We start from the raw sequence: 18430 nt of genomic DNA, 5'->3' as shown, positions 1-18430 counted from the left end.
CCATTCCCTTTCCCTAACCACCACCATACCCACATCAGCCACCCTCACCCACTTCTCGCCGGAACTTCGCCGCCCCTCACCGGAACCTCGCCGCCCCTCCTCTCACCGGAAAATCATTCTCTCACCCACGCATAACCCTCCCCTCCACTTAGATCCGTCGGCCGCTTCCGTCTCAGCTTTCCTCCTCTCCTCTCGCCGACTCCCGACGACGTCGTTTTTTCGGCTGTAGCGATGTACATGGTCGGAGGAAAACCCGAATTCGAACTCGAACTCTGCTTCATCTCGTGAATCTCTCTCCTCTAGCCCTAGACTTTGCCGGAGTCGGAGAAAAGGTGGTGACCGGTCACCGTTTAATCTGGTAATCGTTTTGCGGGCCCCATCGGAATCAGATGTCGCTGTTGCTGCTGGAGGAGGGAGTTACGAGCTTCACTTACTGGGATTTGTTAAACATCGCCCACAAATTACTACATAAAGCCCACAAAATTCACTTGGTTTGACAAAATTGCCCTTGACCTTTAAAAAAAAACACTCACACTCTCATCACTCACACTCTCATTGCTCATCTTCTTTCAACCTCTCTTAAAAAAAAAAAAAAATTCAAACAACGGCAATGTCGAGGCGGCAAGGCAAGGAATTGGCGGCGGCGGCGGAGGGAAGGATGTCCCAAGGTGGCAAGGTACAAATTCTAAAAAAAAAAAAAAAAAAAAAAAGGGAAAAACCGCCGTGACGGCGGTGGTGGCGCAAGCTGCAGACGCCGCCACCAGTTGGCTGGCGCCTGGGCTGGACGCCATAGCCACGGTTGTGGCGTTTATTCAAGGCGCCGCAGCCGTGGCTGTGGCGTCCAGCCCAGGCGCCAGCCCACTGGTGGCGGCGTCTGCAGCTGGCGCCACCACCGCTAGCTGGGCGTCCAGCCAGGGCGCCCCCCCCCTTTTTTTTATATTTGTTTTAAAATATTGTTTTTAATTTTTTTTTTTTTGTGTAATATATTTTTGAATTGTTTTTATATTTTGTTGTTTATTTTTATAAATTTTTTCAATTTCGTTGTATTTTTTCTATGTTTATATTTTGTTTACAATTATTTGTATGTTTTTAGTTTATTTGATTTGGGAGTGGTAGCTATTTTTCGTATAAATTTTTGTATGTTTCCTAGCTTTCTAGGACACATAGCTGCCCGTATTTGGGAGGACCAGGAGAGACCTTCAGTTACGGGGTTGTTGAAATGTCATACCCGGGAAAAGACTTGTAGCTTTTTGCGTACATGGGCTGAGGCCTGGCCGGCGGAGAGCGAGATGTTCGAGCGACTGGAGGGCACTGGGGTGAATCACGTTCCTGCCACCATGCACGATAAGATTGACAGTACGCTGATCACGGCTTTCATTGAGCGATGGCAGCCGGATACAAACTCTTTCCACCTTCCGTTCGGTGAGATGACGATCATGTTACATGACGTCGAGGCCATTCTGGGGATTCGTGTTGAGGGTAAACGACTTTGTGCTGTGGCTGATGCGGATCAGGCAGATTTGCTGGCGGAGTTGTTGGCGGTGGACAGGGCTGCACTGTACACCGAGGTGCTAGGTGTTTGGGAACACGGAGGTGTGAAGATCGCATCCGTGTTGCAGCGGTGTTTGTACCCCAGTGCACGTAGGACGCACGACGCACAGCTGAGTGCTTATGTTTTTCTACTCCTCGGATGTACCTTGTTTCCGGATAAAAGCGGCGGAAACAAGCTCAGGCCACGCGACATAGTGGAGGCGTGTGACCCCGACAGTGTAGGCTAGTTTTCCTGGGGATCGGCTACGTTGGCGTATTTGTATCGCCAACTAGGATTTGCGAGTCGGGCTGACGCGGCAGGTATCACTGGGTGTCTGACTCTATTGCAGACCTGGATATACGAGTACTTTCCTGCATTGCGACCACATCGTGACCCAGTTCCTATTGATGAGGGGATGCCGCGTGCTTGTGCGTGGAGTCCGCGCTCGGAGAAGAAGTCCGTTGACCGCCTCCGATCGATACGGTTATTGCTGGACAGGCTGTCCCCCTTAGAGGTAACGTTTATAAATTGTTTCTACATTTTATTATTTGCACATATTATATTTATGTTATTAAATTTTATATGTTGTTATTGTACAGGTGAACTGGATGCCTTTCGGCCCGAACCCTAGTGTTAGGGTACCCAGGACCCTGTACACGGGACTCATTCAGTATCGTGAGATCGTCGAGGCGTACATGCCCCAACGTTGTCTTCGCCAGCTTGGATTTGTCCAAGTTGTCCCTCCTCCCCCGGCATGCCCGATGAAGGCGGTCCGACCTGCATCGTCGAGGGACTACGTCGTGCAATGGCCGGATATCATGACCGGGACGTGGGACCAGTTTCCGATGGTGGCCCGCTTATGGACTGCGGAGTTGCAGCGGCCGCCCTCTGGGGTTACTCCCATGTGTGACCATTACTACATGGAATGGTTCAACCGGTATTCGCACCCGAGGTTGATCGCAGATCTCGACCACAGCGATGATGATTATGTGCCACCGCCTACTGCCACGGAAGCGGTATGTCTTTTATTATATTTATCGTTGTCTTTTAATTAAGTTTAATATGTTGTTATTGTATTTCATCTTCTGTTTTTTGTTGTATGCAGTGGATGGGAAAGATAATGCAGGACGTACAGAAACTCTCTCTTGAGAAAGACAGCATGAGTGCAACAGGGAGAGCTGTTGTTGATAGTCTGGAATAGACCCTTGCGCAGTGGGAGTCATCGTCGAGGAGGGATTACTGATGGTTATTGTATTTTATTTATAGAGAATTATGTTGGACATTATGTTGTAAGATTGTAACATTTTAGATTGTTCTTTTAGCTTCCAACTTAAACATATTATCAGTGCTGTTTTTAAATTTTGATATAACCGTTCGTGGATCCGCGCAACTTACCCATGCAACATATAGAATGCAGTAAGCAATACAATATAAAATATTAATGTTCTCATTAAAAGAGCAACGTACAAATAAGATTACAAATAAAGAATGTAAACATGAAAAACTAAAATGCAGCTAGGGTGTTCCATTCGTGGATCCGGTCATGATATAGCGCATCCCAACCCTCTACGCTCGCTGTGCGAATGTTGTACCACCGAGGTATAATCGGTGGCACTGGAAAATCGGTTGACATGTCTAGTCGGATGAAATGTCTGTATGACGACCCAAGAAACGCAATAGCTAGCTCTCTGACCGGTGTGGTGACAGTCTCACGCGACCGCCAAGGGAGAACCGTGGTACAAGGATAATAAGCTTGACTATGCACTCCCAGGCCGAAATGCATGACTGCGCATTTGTAAATGTTTGCAACGGCAAACAGATCTAGGGGCGCGTCAAAATAATGATTTTGGCCGCAAGGTCCACCTCCCCACCGGATACGCCGCAGAGCGCCATCCAAGTCATCCTGGTACACATGACGATAAACATTTCAGTTAGAGGCAATTTCGCTGTACATCAACTGACGCACCAAACCGTAGTTGTCTTCGCCCATTTGAAAAACATCAGCCACGACCCGGAATCCGCAGTTACCATCTCCGATTACATCATTCCACCCTTCCAAGTACGAAATGATGATCGTAGGTATCCTTTCCTTGTACGGAAACTGATCAACATCATTTCTTCCTATTCACCATATAATTATAGACAGTTAAGAAGGCAGGAGTAACACTTTAAAACTATGTGCAATAAAAACAACCACAACGTACCAGTTCTCAGGGGTATATTCACAGACGATGAAGATTGACTACGACTAGATGACGATGTCCGACCACGAGAACGACCACGACCAAGACCACGGATATACTCAAACGCACTCCTGTTCCGCCGTTGTCGACCTCGAGGACGGTCAACTCCTTCGGGTTCCTCATAATCTAAGGTAGACGGGTGGAACATGTCATGAAGTACATGAGTAGCGTCACGAATAATAGAAGGATGGCTGGAGGACACTCGGTCGTACATCGAACGAAACTGCTCCAACTCCTCCTGTTCACGGTCGGCCGTTTGAGTGTCTGCATGCTCACCAATAACAAGCGTCCTCCAGAATGAATGGACCTGATCAACATGTAACGACGCCCTTTCTTCTGTAATAACGCGGTGAATGGTGCATGCGCAAGGTAATCCATGAGTTACTGAAATAGTACACCCACACCGAGCATACACTTCGTCAGCCAAGTCCCTCACCCTGTTCAGCTCAGTGAGAATCAACCCCAAGCAGTAGTGCGACACACGACCATGGAGAATCTTAAATATAAAATGGCTATACATCGTACCATGTCGTCGTCTGGAGTCCTCTAGAGAGTTCCTGATGTCGTTCTTCTGAGTTTCAATTGACTTGTTCAGTCTAGCGAACAGTGTATCCAAAGCAGCGGTCGATGAATCAATCCAGTCCTTGGTAGTTCTATGAGCGCTCTCAACTCTACATGTTGTAGTGTTCCCAAAATGAAGTACCTGGTTTGTCCAATATTTGACAAACTTTTCCCTATGAGGGACCCATTGATGCATCACATAGTCCACCAGTGTCGGACACCACTGGTACGAATCCCTGAAGTTAGCCAATGCTCGCTCATACGCTTCCTCTGTGGTAGCCTGTAGGATCTTCCGCCACTTACCATTCACCAATCTCTCTGCCATTTCCAAATTCTTCTTGAAAAGGTTGTAGGCTTTCACTTTCACGCAGTTGTTGATGTGCCATGTGCACAATAAGTGGTTCGATTCGGGAAACAGCTCTGCTATGGGGGCAAAGAGACCTCCCTCACAGTCGCTGACGATGGCTGCTGGATGAACATTAGGCCCGATGTAGTTTCTCAGCTTCTCCAACACCCAATAATAACTTGGAGCCGTCTCATCCTTGATGATTGCATGACCAATCAGAAAGTTCTGGTTCGTTGGAGCCATCCCAACCATCTCAACCAGTGGGAACTTGTACTTGTTTTTCTTGTACGTTGAGTCGATCAAAATCACAAATGGACAAGACTTGATCATATCAGCACAATCAGGATGCACAAGGAAAAGATGAGTCACCTCCGTTGTATCTTCATCAGAATCAAACCAGAACAGGTAACCACGTGATTGTGCCTGGTGTAGCAGCTGCTGTATAGGGTTCCTTCCCTCTGACCGTTCAAACCTGAGTTGCTGTCTGACGTTGTAGATGTGTCTTCGGTTTGGATGGTCTTCTGGAAATTTCTCTAACACAGATGCTAATATTTTAGCAGGCTTCACTTGAGCATCACTCATTTCTTTCACAACTAGTTTCGCAGCAGGACTTAAGCCGCTCAGTTGTCGATGACCCTCTTCATATACTATCATCTCATGGTTGTGATACCCCCATTTAGAGTAACCAATCACTTCCCAACCGTCACGACTCCGTAGTTGTCGAACCTTTACTCTGAACTCACACCCACAACCTTTCCGCTTTGTATCAAACCGAGTGGCTGTACGAAAATCTCTTTCTTCTCTTTTGCGATAACGGTCACATCTCAAAATGCGATCCATTCTACCATCCCGTTGAGATTTATGAGTTACTACTACCAAGCAAAATCCAGCTGCAATTGCAACCTGTTTTGCCCAATCAATCGCCTGTTGAGCTTCTTCGAATGGACCATCATGTCCAAATATCCCACTGTAATCATTTCCGTCTCCACCATATTCCTGCATCAATTATATATTACAATAAATACATTTAACGGATAATACATTTAATTTCTATATTTACACAGAATTAACACAAAAAAAGCATAATTATATATAATCAAACTTAATTTTTATAAAAACCCAATTCGAATTTTCAAACTAAATTTAAAAATATACCATTTCGAATTTTCAAATTTAATTTTAAAAAAACCTATTTCAAATTTTCAAATTTAATTTAAAAAAAACCCATTTCGAATTTTTTTAAAAAATCATTTTCGATTTTTTTTTTAAAAAAAAAATTAAATAAAAAACAACAAAATCAAAAAAGAAAAAAAAATTTAATTTATAAGGGTGGCGTCTGCCAGGGCTGCCACAGCCACTGGACTGGCGCCTGGCAGGGCCGCCTCACCCAGAGGAGTGGCGCCTGGCCAGGACGCCAGTCTGGTGGTCTGGGCGTCTGGGCTGGACGCCACTCTGGTGGTTCTGGCGTCTGGCTTGGACGTCCAGGCTACGGTTTGGGCGTCCATCCTAGGCGCCGGAGCCACTCCGACGATAAACCGTGAATTTTAACGGTGACTTACCTCGTTTTCCGTCGACGACGACGTACCTCCGGCGTCCCCCGCATCTCCGGCCTGCCCTCCGGTCTCCCCCGGCGAGCCAGTACGGCTCCACATTTTTTACACCGAGATTATTTCAATTTTAGAAAATGGGCATAATGGTCAAACCATATCATATTTGTGGGCTTTATATGGTAAATTGCGGGCGATGTTTAGCGTTTCACTTACTATGATGATGGTGGAGGATCTGGGCTACGGGAGGTTTTTGGGGGGAGGGATGAGCTGCGTAGGAGTGGGGGAGGGCTTGCGTAGGGCGGCGAATGGTGGGGGAGGTGCGATGAGTGGTTTGGTGGATGGATGGTAGCTGGAAAAGGTGGAAAGTTAATGAATTAGGTGGTTGTGTGGTGGTGGGACTAGTGGGATTTGTTTCCCTTTGTCATTAAACAAATAACATAACACATTTCAAGGGCTTCATTCCATTCTCCTCCATACCCTTTCCTCATTCCATTCCGATTCCACTTTGCGAACTAAACGACCCCTAATTGTTTCTTCTATAGTTCTACTCTCTTCTCTATGGAAAATGAAATATTAATTTGTTAAGAAAATCGCAGCTGCTAGTCTGCAATTGTCACTATTCTGTGAATAAACAAGTGAGAGCTCCAAGCAGTTGATATGAAGAAGATTACACATCGAGCTTCTTCTTCCTTCTTTCATGGCGTTCCTGGTAATTTCCTCCATTTTTATTCCAGACATTATTTCTCCTCCATTCCTATTATTCACGACCGTTTTCAATTTCTCAATTCGGTTAAAGAACAATGCAAATTAGGGTTTTTTGATCTCAAATTACCCCTTTCCCTTTTCAATCAATTGACTTCTTTGCGTCCTCTTCCTTCTGTTATCGTTTTCAATCAGCTCTTCACTGCCATTTCCAAATTGAAACGCCTTCATCCTCATTCCGCCATTATTTCTCTCGTTAGGCAGCTTGAATTACTTGGTATTAAATACGATAGGCATTCGTTGGGTATTCTCGCCAATTGTTATTGTCATTTAGGCCGCGTTGATTTCGGGTTTTCTATCATGGCTAAATCCCTTAAACTTGGTTATCCCCCAAATGATTATACCTTTAACACCTTAATCAATGGTTATATTATTAATGATAAGCTACCTCAAGCTGCTCATTTGTTGAATAAGATTATCAATTTAGGTTTCCAGCCTGATATTGTTACATATGGTGCTATTTTCAAAGGCCTTTGTAGAATCGGCGACAATGCCAGTGCTCTTACTTTGCTTACCAGAATGCAGTCTGCTGGTCATTGTAAGCCTGGTCTTGTCATATATAGCACCATTATTGATAGTCTCTGTAAGGACAGCTTATTACAACAAGCTATGGACCTCTTCTCCGCTATGAAAACCGATGGCATTCAACCTAATGTTGTCACCTATACTTCCTTGATTCGAGGCCTCTACAATTCTGGATGCAGGGAAGAGGCTAAGGGTGTATTGACTGAGATGTTAAAGAGCAACATAGCACCAGATGTTACAACCTTCAACATGTTTGTTGACATGTTTTGTAAAGATGGTAATGCTGAGGAAGCGGAAGCGATTTTAAGACTCATGACTGACAAAGGTGTAGCTCCTAACATCATTACTTACAATGCTTTACTTGATGGTTATTGTTTGCGTGGTCAGATGGAAGATGCAGAAAAGCTACTTGATATCATGGTCCAGAATGGTTGTGAGCCTGATCTTGTAAGTTTGAGTACTATGATCAATGGATATGTCAAACTCAAAAACATTGACAAGGCTCTTACTATATTACAAAGTATGTTTCAGAAAGGTATAACACCAAATGTTGTAACCTATAGCACTCTTATTGATGGCTTGTGTAAAGCCAATAGACTTGCACTTGCACAGAAGTTTTTCACAGATATGCAAGCTCACGGAGTTGCTCCTGATGTTGTCACATATAATTCATTACTAGATGGCCTGTGCAAAAGTGCACAGCTGGGTGAGGCAGTGGCATTACTTGAAGAGATGGAGGATAAACATATCAAGCCTGATATTGTCACTTACAATATCCTAATGAACAGCTTGTGTGAGGCTGGGCAACTTGAAGATGCTGCAAATTTCTTCTCTGATCTTGTATCCAAGGGTCTGCAACCCAATTGTAAGACATACACTATAATGATTAAGGGCTTCTGCAAGGAAGGGCTCATGAGTGAAGCTGCTCACTTGTTAAGCAAAATGGAGGAAAATGGTAGCCCCCCTAATGATTGTACTTATAATATAATCATCCGAGGATACATTTTCAATAATGACTTGTCAAATGCACTATATTACCGCGACATTATGGTTAGGGAAGGATTTGAAGCTGATGCTGACACTTTCTCATTGTTTGTTACCCTTTTGTCTACTGGCAACTTAAGTAACTCATCAAAGGACTTGCTTAAGAAATTTATCAATTGAATTGAAGTTGAGCTGTTTGTAAGTGGCAAAGGTAGTAGACTTTTGATGTTGGATAATCAAGAATTCCACTTTATGCTCTTAGTGAAGATTCTATATGAGTAAGGTGTATCAGAGATAACTACCTGTATGGTTTTTTCTGTTCTCTATTTATAGTCCCTAGTCTATTTTTTGACCTTCGTGTATTGCAAGAAACATAATCTTGGTTATAAATAGGCTATCAAGAATTGGTTTAGACAGATTTTGAAAGGGTTAGATTGTCTTCACTGTCAAAATCCTTCCGTCATTATTGAGATTTCAAGTGTGATGATATTTTTGTGAATGGAAACCCTGGGAAGGTTAAATCGGAGATCTTGAACTTGGGAGAATGCTTCAACATGCAAAAGCAGCTTTTGTTGCTGATGATATTCATGGCACTAGAGCCTTTTGAAGAAGAGTATGGGTAAACCATCCTTGTCTTGGCTGTTTGGTAGTTCTTTCCTTGATGAGTGTTTCAAATAAAAGACCTTGTGAAATATTTTATTTTATGGATGTCAATTTAATATATCTATGTGCACTGTTCTCCATAGAATGTGACATATCCCATTTTCAAAATGCCCCAAACTATTGTCAAAATGTGTATTTATTTTTCAAAATTGGGGCCACTGGGCTAGTAAACTTCTTCATTGGAAAAGTTTTGAGTTGAATCAGGACATCTTGATGACTGTCATATACCTCATGTTTTGTTTTTCAGTAATTGACAATTTTAATACGGATTAGGATATAAGTAATACTCTAATGCTTAAATGGCATAATCTGTTGGAACTTAGCTTTGCTCCACCCCCCCCCCCCCCTCCCCCTCCAAAAGGCCCCAGATAACTAGTACATTATATTCTATTTGGTACTTTGTTATTTTGTATGTGGATGTTATCCATCTGATAGGTACATTTTATGATTTCTGAATTCTTTTGACATTCTTGTGCAAATGGGGGTGTTCCTCTTAAGTTCTAAGTGCCGCTACCAAAGGTGAATCATCCATACATAATTAATGATCAGATTACTGACAATGTAGATTTAGCATCATTATCAGAGGCTTATTGTTCTATATAGTGATAATAAATTTAATAGGAAAAAGGTATAGTGATATCCAGGTATTTTCTCACCTTTAACTGTACATAATTGTACATTGATGGCTCCGGCTCTTGTCTTGTCTTCTGATTACTTAAAATGACTCGCCCATGGAGTTGCTTTAGAAATATATCAATTGAATTGAAGTTGAGACGACTGCATGTTTGCAAAGATAGTAAATTTTTGTTCCTTAAATATCCATTTTCTTAGGTATCATATTCATCTTTCTGTTACTTAAGTATATAATCACTTTTATGTAGTATAGTACATTAATTATTAAAGTTTTGATGCTAGGATTTCTTTTATCTATCTTTGACCTCTGGAATGTATTATCTTACCAAAAAATTAAAGAAAACATTGCTTGTGTTCTAGAGTTTAAGGGTTTTTCTTTCTTAATTTTTTTTTTCAATTAATATTTCGTCTTTTTTTTTTTTTTTTTACACATTATCTACTGTTTTGTTTTTCAAGTTACGATGTTAGCCTTATAATATTTATGTCCTACTTCAGACATGATAAACAAGAAAAACACCTATTTGCATTTTGAAAGTTGGTAGTTATCATTTGAGGCAGACTTGATTCCAGAAAGCACTGATATATTATGAATTAATTGATCGAGGTACATGAGATTTTCATTTAACATGCATTTTCGGAAGATATTAGATTGGAATTCTTGTCACATTCCCAAACTACAGTTTCATAAGGAATCAATGGAGTTTTCTGGTAAAGCAATGGGTGGCAGGCAACATCTTTTTTAGGCTATGTCAATAACCAGAGTTTTTTTTATGATGTTTCAATCTTCAAGTCCTATATTAAACTTTAGGAGTAGTGAACATACATACTTTCCCATTTGTCTAGATTTTGGATTACCAGGTTCCAATATTCAGTTTATGTTTCTTGCATGATAAGATTTATAACTGCTACAAGCGTACGAGTATTTGGTTTGCTTGTCCATTTTTAGACTGATGGGATGATACAGCTGCAGGGTATCTAAGTATCTTATTTTGTTACCTTTACTTTAGGTGCTTAAACTTATCTATTGGTTTGATTATTCTTGTAGTTGGAAGGCTTGATTTTGGAAAATAGCTTGATGTATCTAGAAGTCTAGAACCTGACCTGTTTAGTGAAAATTTTCATTCAACATCGTTGCGGTCTATCTGAGTAACTTATTTGTTCATTCTGTTGCACAAAAACCAATTTGCTGAACCTAACATTGATTTCCAGGTAATAAACCAGCTTCTTGTCTAATCGCGCAAACCATATAAGTTGTTGGATTTCAGGGCCTAATTCTTGTGTCATGCAAATGAGGAAAGCACTTTGATTCCTGGTGATGTGTTGCTGAAAATCAGGTACTCCCTATATGAATAGCTTTATACAGATCAAAAGATATTGCTGAAATGCTGGTTGTTTCCTGTGTTAATTGGAAGTACAAAACTAGCTCATTTTCTTCCATTGTTCTGTGGCAAAACTGTATTTTACAACATGTAGTAGCCACATACATGTTCATTTTCTTCATTCTTCAAATGCAACTTTGTAGACTTGCAATTATGATTACATTGGTGATTTGGTATGGTGAAAACGTAAATTTTAAATAATCATCGGCATCATTTGCTAGCATTTCATTATACTAAAGTGTATACGAAACTTTGTCAAACATATCCTGAATAAGTCAGTAATGCATCTAAAGCCTAACAGGAGCGGTTGCTGCGTAGAAATTTGACAACTTATTGGAATAGAGACATAGAACATATCGTAACAAAATGGTGCTCATATTTTTGTACAGTTCTGAAAGGATGACTTTGAATCTTACAATTCTTATATTTGGTTGCTGGATGTCTTCTTTCTTATCGTGCATAAAAACATAGTGCAATATGTCTGCAAAAAAGAAGTTTATATCAGTAACAATTGATGTGTGTTTATGTTTCAAGCTGAAACTCTTTGAATATACGAGTATATGTATAAAATCTAATAAGGTCTTTCTTGAGTATCGGTCTGCAGTCTATTCTGTTTTTTTCTACTCAAATATGTTTATAAGATATTTAATATTTTATGAAACGTAAGAGCAAATTAGCTGCTACACTTTTGCTTTGTACAATTTCCTGAAAAATTTTCTGTTAGCTTCACTGACTTTAATTTTTTTTTTTTTTTTTAGTCAGTATTATTAGCTTTCCCGAGCCTGCAAGTCGTGTTTGCTGCATGATTCGGAAATTGTGATTGGGCTTTCTCTAATTTAACTAGATCTCAGTGAAGAACTTGATTCCAAGAATACTATTGCACATGACTGAAGAAATTTCAAGAAGAAACCTTCTCAACAGAAACTCCTTTCTATGGAAGCTCATCAAAGATATTTCAAGTTATCATCACCAAATAAGGCCAATGCATACAACTTGAACGTTCTTTTAGTGTGTAATCTGTGTATTCCTAGTTATTATTTTATTTTAGTGATCCTTTAGGTGACATGAAATTCATCTCACTTGGATGATGGGTTGATGTGCCAGATTCATTAATTGAACGAGCATCATTTTTGTTTGGAATCAGGTGTTTTACTCTATGAATTGAGAGTTACCTTCTCATATCTGGAACTCACTGAAGTTTGAAAGCCTAAGATCATTTCAGCGTCATCTGTATATTGAAATGAATTTGATCCACGAGCTCTCTATGTATTTGATTATCAAGTTGATGGGAGCCGGTGTGATAGGTGAGACGACATAGATACTTTGTTCAGTTTCTTCACTGGAGAAGAAGACCACTATACTCTCTGAGTTACATAGTCTCAGAGCCCTAAAGAATGGAAATTTGTTGTTGTTTCTACTGCTGATGAATTAAGCCTTGTCCACAAATTGGGAGCAAAATGCACCTTGACTAAGTTACTTTGGAGGATTTGTCTACCTTAATTCTTAATTTAAATACTACGGAGTATAAATTGTGTTTTGTAGAATAAATACAAAGTAAATGCTTTTCTAAAAAGTGAGTAGATAGAAAACACCGAAGGAGAAGTATAGTTTACTTGTTATCTTATTTGATCTTATTAGCCATTTTAATCCGAAATTGTTAGCTCTTACAAGTTTCTGCTCTTATCTCTAACAATCGTTGCAGCTTATTTTAACCCTTTCATCTAAAATTTGATTTTGTACAATGTAAAAGAGCAACAATTTCTTAAAAAAAAATAAAACGATGCGTTTTAGATAGAAACGATGCGTATAGAAGATTTCTTTTCGTTTTTGTCTCAGTGAGAGTGATAGAGCCTAGAGCTTTGAAAGAGTATAATTTGGCATTTTGCCCACTCCATTATTTCAAGCTGAGAGATAATTCGAGTATTAATTAGTCTCAGATTTTTCAAGAACAAGATTTACACAACTACATACATTTTATTTATTATTTTGCATTTTCTGGATATGCTCAAAATTTGTATAGAATAAAATAATGCAAGTGATTCGAACGTCTTTACCCTCTCCAGTTCTTCATTCCCGCTCAAGGTAATTTACTCAAATCACCCACTAATTGTTTCTCTTTTTATTTTATTTTTTCAATTAATTTTTCATGTTTTATGTTCTAAATTATTTTCTCCCGATTTTTTTTTTTATTTTTTTTTTATCTGGGTATAGTATAATCATTTATTGATTGCAATTTAGCTCAATTTAAATCATACCCAACTCTAAATTGCTTCCATTTTTGTTAATGTGATTGGTTTTTTTTTTTAATTGTTAATGGGCATTTCAATATTTTTCAAAAACATTAGGGTATTTAAATTGTATACATTAGGAATTTCTTTTATGTTGATTGAAGCTCATTTTTTCATCTTTAAATGTCCCTTTTGTTAGTTGTATGTTGTTGAAGATTATGTTATTTGAATTATAGTCATGGCAGCGAGTTCGATTTCTTGTAGTTGATCACTAATGGGACTTTTGAGAAGAGACATGGTTGTATATTTAAGAGTGACAGTCTTCATTTCTGAAATACTGAAATCAAGTATTACTTTCCTTTGCTTTTAGGGGGAAGACTGAGAATTTAGTTGTAAGATGCTCCATTAAGCGTCCGGCTTCAGATAATGGCATTCCTAAACATATATTCTCTGGGTTGGTAGCTTCTTGCATAGTTTTCTCCCAAGCCAATTTGGTTAGTATCTTGATTCTGTTTGGTTTAATTTGCGCAATTGAACTTAAACGAGTAAAATGTAGCTTCGGATTATGCATTTCTCATATGATAAGATGGGATGAACTCTTGAGTGAGCTCGGAAAGTTTGTGTAAAATGATCTACATTGGTATTGGTTTGTACAGAATTTTGCTTTTGGTAAATCTACTTGTATTTTGGGGCTAACAGGTGTATGGGGCAGATCTTCCTCGTCGCGATAGCATAGGCTTGCTTGCTGATGTCTCTAGCAGTACGGTTCCATTTCCTCTTGATGAGAATTCTAGTAATGCAGATGGGAAGGAGGTGATGATGATGATGATGAGAGGTATGACAGCTAAAAACTTTGATCCTGTTAGATACTCTGGCAGATGGTTCGAGGTGGCCTCTCTTAAACGTGGATTTGCTGGACAAGGCCAGGAAGACTGTCATTGCACCCAGGTGAAATTAAAATGATTGTATTATGTTTTACTACTGCAGGACGTCGGTCCCACATTGATGTTTTACTAAGTAGACTATTTGAGAAGCTTAATCCGCCTTTCATGAGGTGCTACTAGTTACTCGAAGTTGTTCTCTATCTTGGTGGTTCTTGAATGTTGATATGAGGAATAAGAAATCTTATCGCTCTTTAATATCTGTTGAAATATGATGTTTCTTGATTCCAGGGAATATATACATTTGATATGGAGGCACCTGCAATTCAAGTTGATACTTTCTGTGTACACGGGGGTCCTGATGGGTACATCACCGGTATAAGGGGAAAGGTTCAGTGTCTCTCAGAGGAGGATAAGGAGCTGAAAGAAACTGCTTTGGAGAGGCAAGAGATGATCAAAGAGAAGTGCTACCTGCGTTTTCCTACTCTGCCATTTATTCCGAAGGAGCCATATGATGTGATTGCAACTGATTATGACAATTATGCTATTGTCTCAGGGGCCAAAGACAAAAGTTTTGTCCAGGTAATTGGCAATCTCATTATTGCACATTAGTTCTTTGAACTTCTATTATTGCACATTATTTCTTTGAACTTATATTATTGCTGAGTTTTCATCTATTCAATGATGTATGGAGGCAGAATGTAGCAAATGCCTTTTTTTGATTTCTACATATACAAACCGAATCTCTGAAAATAAAATGGAATATAGTCTAAGCTCCATCATCTGAAAGATATTAATTATGAAGAACCAAACTGATCTGAATGGTCTAGCTGATTTGGCTTGCTTTCTTTTTGTTGTCATTATCATCATTGGTAGATTTTATTTATATGTTCACTTTTGCTTTGTGAAACTCATGAATTCGGAGAAGAAGTTGTTATGTGAGTCGTTTGAATTATGAAATCAAGGCTTACACTTCTGCTCTGTCATTTAAGCTGTTGCCACTTCTTTTTTTTATGTGAAGATGCTGATTTTTCAACTCAATACCCAATGCATTAGTATAAGTTGAATCTGTGATGAATATGCTATGAATTTTACAGATCTACTCAAGAACACCTAATCCTGGACCTGAGTTCATCGAGAAGTACAAAAATTACCTAGCAGACTTTGGATACGACCCAAACAAAATCAAGGATACTCCCCAAGATTGCCAAGTTATGTCAAACAGTCAACTTGCTTCAATGATGTCTCAATCCGGAATGCAACAGGCTCTAACCAATCAGTTCCCTGATCTTGAATTAAAGTCTTCTGTAGCATTTAATCCCTTCTCAAGTGTACTTGAGACATTGAAGAAGCTTCTTGAGCTCTACTTCAAGTAGTAGTGAATCTCATGTAATGATGCTTCTTGCATGTATTTCCATTGTAATTTTGTTAAAATCACATTAACATTCATCACGTCTAACAATTCCAAATGGCAGCCTATTATTAATATTGTTGCTGTACGCCTGTACAAGCAGGTATTTGTAAGATGAGCCTGTATTCTAATTAGGATCCTCTGTTTGAAGAAAGATCACAAATACTCGCATGAGATGGTCACACAATAGCTTATTGTAAAATAGGTTTGATTCTTTACTATTGTCAAAGTCAATGTTTGACATGTCAAAATATGGTTTTTTTTTTTTTTTCATTCGAGAGTAGTGTCCAACGATAAGCTAGTGTGATATGATCTCGACGTCTCTTGTGTTGGGGATTTTCTGGTAAACAAGGGTCACAAAGAAATGGAAATGAAATTATTGGAAAAATCTTCGAGGCGTGAACGGGATCACTTTTCCAAAAGTATAATTCCGACCCTATACTACAACTGGGTATCACGGAAATGACTCAGAAGATACAACGAAGAACAATTACAATAACTAGTAGGATTATCGTAATTCAATGTATAAAAGTGTTAGTAATTTTGTGAAAATGAACAACTGATTATAACTTCCTATGCTAAAGTGATAAGATAGGAATAATATTTCATCTCTCAGCTTTTTTTCATCCATCATATGAGGAGTTTCTCATATATATAAGATAGTAGCTTAGTATGTCACTGGATTTTTCAAACGTAACAAAGCATTAAGTCGTGCATTAAACAATGCTTTAAGTTATGCATTGAACAATGTTTAAGACATACATAAAACAACGCATCAAACATCAAATGTTAAGAGATGCATTAAACAATGCATTAATACACTAAGTTATACTGCGTTAAGTATGTAACTGCCCAACTAAATCAAGAGAAATCAAAACTGAAACCGTAAGTAGTAACGGCAGCCACTTTCTTCCTTTTTCTTGCATAAAGATGTGATCTCATATACAGTAAAAAAGGATCGTAAGGATTTTTTAAGTATTGCTACGCATGTGAACAAACGATAAATACATTAAAATGGATAGCTAGGATAAGCAATGGTGTCATTAAACTTTGTTATTTCCAAATGGCTGAATTCGTTCTACTCTGAAAGAGCATGTAACTGAAGGGTTTTTAAGTAATCAGCAAGAATTTTGTAAAGTTCCCATAAAAAAATAAAAAAAAATTAACGAATTTGGACTCTGTAAGATGAAGCGTTAAGAATTTTAAAAACTGTGTTAACTACTCATTAATCATAATGCATGGGAAATATATAATAAAAGCTTAGTTTTCTGTATTTAATCAAGCTAACCCTATATAATGGACCAACTCAATCTCTTCAGCTTACTCACAAGAACTCACCCAAATAGCCAAGAAAATGGGAACTCCACCCATCCAACACATCAATCAAGACTCAGCCACCGAAGTCAAGCTTGAATCAGCAAAAAATCTAGTGACTTTGAAAGTTCAAGCAGGGGATGATCATGAAGTTTACTACAGAGTGAAGCGCGATTTTCCTTTATGTCACATGAAACTCGACTACTGCAACCGCCTTGGTCTCGAATATGGAGCTGTTCGTTTTGTGTATGGTAAAGCTGAGGTTCCGGGTGCTAAAACTCCTGATGATCTTATGATGAAGAATGGATGTACCATTAATGCTTGGGTTGACAAGATTGGGGGCTGATACAAATTTTCAAGTTTATGGGAATGAAGAAGGGACTTGCTTAAGTTATTTTACTGGTTTGTCTTGTTTTTATTGCTTTCATCTTTCCTTTTGTTCATATGGTTTAATCATGACGTGCTATGGTAATAGTAATGTATAAATAAAAGCTAATGAGTGTTTTCTTAACCTCTCTAGTATTTGAGAAACACCAAGTTTATTATTGTTCATGTCACAATTTCAAATATTCCAAAGAATTGATTACCAAGATCTCTTAATTGCACCCCCCCCCCTTCTCCCCCTAGGGTTTCAAAGTTAGCACATTACTCGGCATCCTTCCAAACATGTCACGGCCTTAAGCTAGACAATACGACAAAGTGTCTTTCATGGGTAGAATGCGTTATCTTGGTTTAAATATGTGAACAAACAAAATCAGAAAAATGTATTTGTAACGAATTAATCATAAGTATAATTTAGTAATCGATACAGATCATTAGCCTATGTGAATTTAGAGTTGTCAAAATCACACCCGATCCGATCCGAAACCGATTCAAAATTGGACTCGTGTGGACATAATAATTTAACATGATGCAACTTTAAAAATTGACCCGACCCGACTCGACCTCATCAGACCGGATCCGATCATTTGAATTAACACCTCTATATGTGATGCATTGAATAGTTCTTTTAACTTTTAACTTTGTTTTTAATTGACAGAAAATGGTGAATACTGGACGAAAATGCATTGACTGATTGTGGTTTAACTTAGGTTGCACAAGAGCGAGTACTGACACGGACGGAAAAAACATCTATCTCAAAATAAGAGACACGGATACGAAATGTTAAAATTCATATAATATATTTATAAAAAAATTGACCATGTATTTGTCATTTTGTCCTCTCATTATACCATACTTTATCATATTAACAATGAGGTATATATGAAGGCACCTATATTATTAAACAATTATTTTATCTATCTTACTTAAATTTTCTCATTAAAAAAAAAGTTAAACAGCCCATATAATAGTAGGATGCGTTAAAATAGGATACGGTCCAACACGTATCGTCGTGTGTCCCACGAGTGTGTGTGTCTG

At 39.0% G+C, this 18430-nt stretch overlaps 3 protein-coding genes across 3 annotated transcripts; all 3 read left to right on the top strand.

Annotated features, from left to right (window-relative positions):
* The first annotated feature begins 6442 nt into the window (after positions 1-6442).
* On the top strand, positions 6443-12317 carry LOC110736482 (putative pentatricopeptide repeat-containing protein At1g12700, mitochondrial). Its single transcript, XM_021916700.1, has 2 exons — positions 6443-11132; positions 11936-12317. Exon 1 carries the CDS (start codon positions 6889-6891, stop codon positions 8680-8682), a length of 1794 nt encoding a protein of 597 aa, XP_021772392.1. The 5' UTR covers positions 6443-6888; the 3' UTR covers positions 8683-11132; positions 11936-12317.
* A 687-nt stretch (positions 12318-13004) lies between these two features.
* Positions 13005-15915, top strand: LOC110736483 (chloroplastic lipocalin-like). Its single transcript, XM_021916701.1, has 5 exons — positions 13005-13259; positions 13776-13899; positions 14105-14353; positions 14578-14868; positions 15384-15915. Exons 1-5 carry the CDS (start codon positions 13207-13209, stop codon positions 15660-15662), a joined length of 996 nt encoding a protein of 331 aa, XP_021772393.1. The 5' UTR covers positions 13005-13206; the 3' UTR covers positions 15663-15915.
* Positions 15916-16655: 740 nt separating this feature from the next.
* On the top strand, positions 16656-17587 carry LOC110736017 (small ubiquitin-related modifier 3-like). Its single transcript, XM_021916175.1, has one exon. It carries the CDS (start codon positions 17052-17054, stop codon positions 17355-17357), a length of 306 nt encoding a protein of 101 aa, XP_021771867.1. The 5' UTR covers positions 16656-17051; the 3' UTR covers positions 17358-17587.
* The last annotated feature ends 843 nt before the right edge of the window (positions 17588-18430 follow it).

The sequence above is a fragment of the Chenopodium quinoa genome, unplaced genomic scaffold (genome assembly GCF_001683475.1).
Source record: "Chenopodium quinoa cultivar QQ74 unplaced genomic scaffold, ASM168347v1, whole genome shotgun sequence".
Taxonomy (NCBI): Eukaryota; Viridiplantae; Streptophyta; class Magnoliopsida; order Caryophyllales; family Amaranthaceae; genus Chenopodium; species Chenopodium quinoa.
The sequence above is the reverse complement of the archived record's forward strand: the minus strand, read 5'-3'. Positions and strand labels throughout refer to the sequence as shown.

What these genes read in the sequence shown, in the direction of transcription:
- LOC110736482 (XM_021916700.1), top strand. Translation starts at nt 6,889, where the DNA reads ATGAAGAAGATTACACATCGAGCTTCTTCTTCCTTCTTTCATGGCGTT.
- LOC110736017 (XM_021916175.1), top strand. Translation starts at nt 17,052, where the DNA reads ATGGGAACTCCACCCATCCAACACATCAATCAAGACTCAGCCACCGAA.
- LOC110736483 (XM_021916701.1), top strand. Translation starts at nt 13,207, where the DNA reads ATGCAAGTGATTCGAACGTCTTTACCCTCTCCAGTTCTTCATTCCCGC. An exon ending in GTTCTTCATTCCCGCTCAAG is followed by an intron (nt 13,260 to 13,775) that starts GTAATTTACTCA and finishes CTTTGCTTTTAG; the next exon opens with GGGGAAGACTGAGAATTTAG. An exon ending in AAGACTGTCATTGCACCCAG is followed by an intron (nt 14,354 to 14,577) that starts GTGAAATTAAAA and finishes TCTTGATTCCAG; the next exon opens with GGAATATATACATTTGATAT.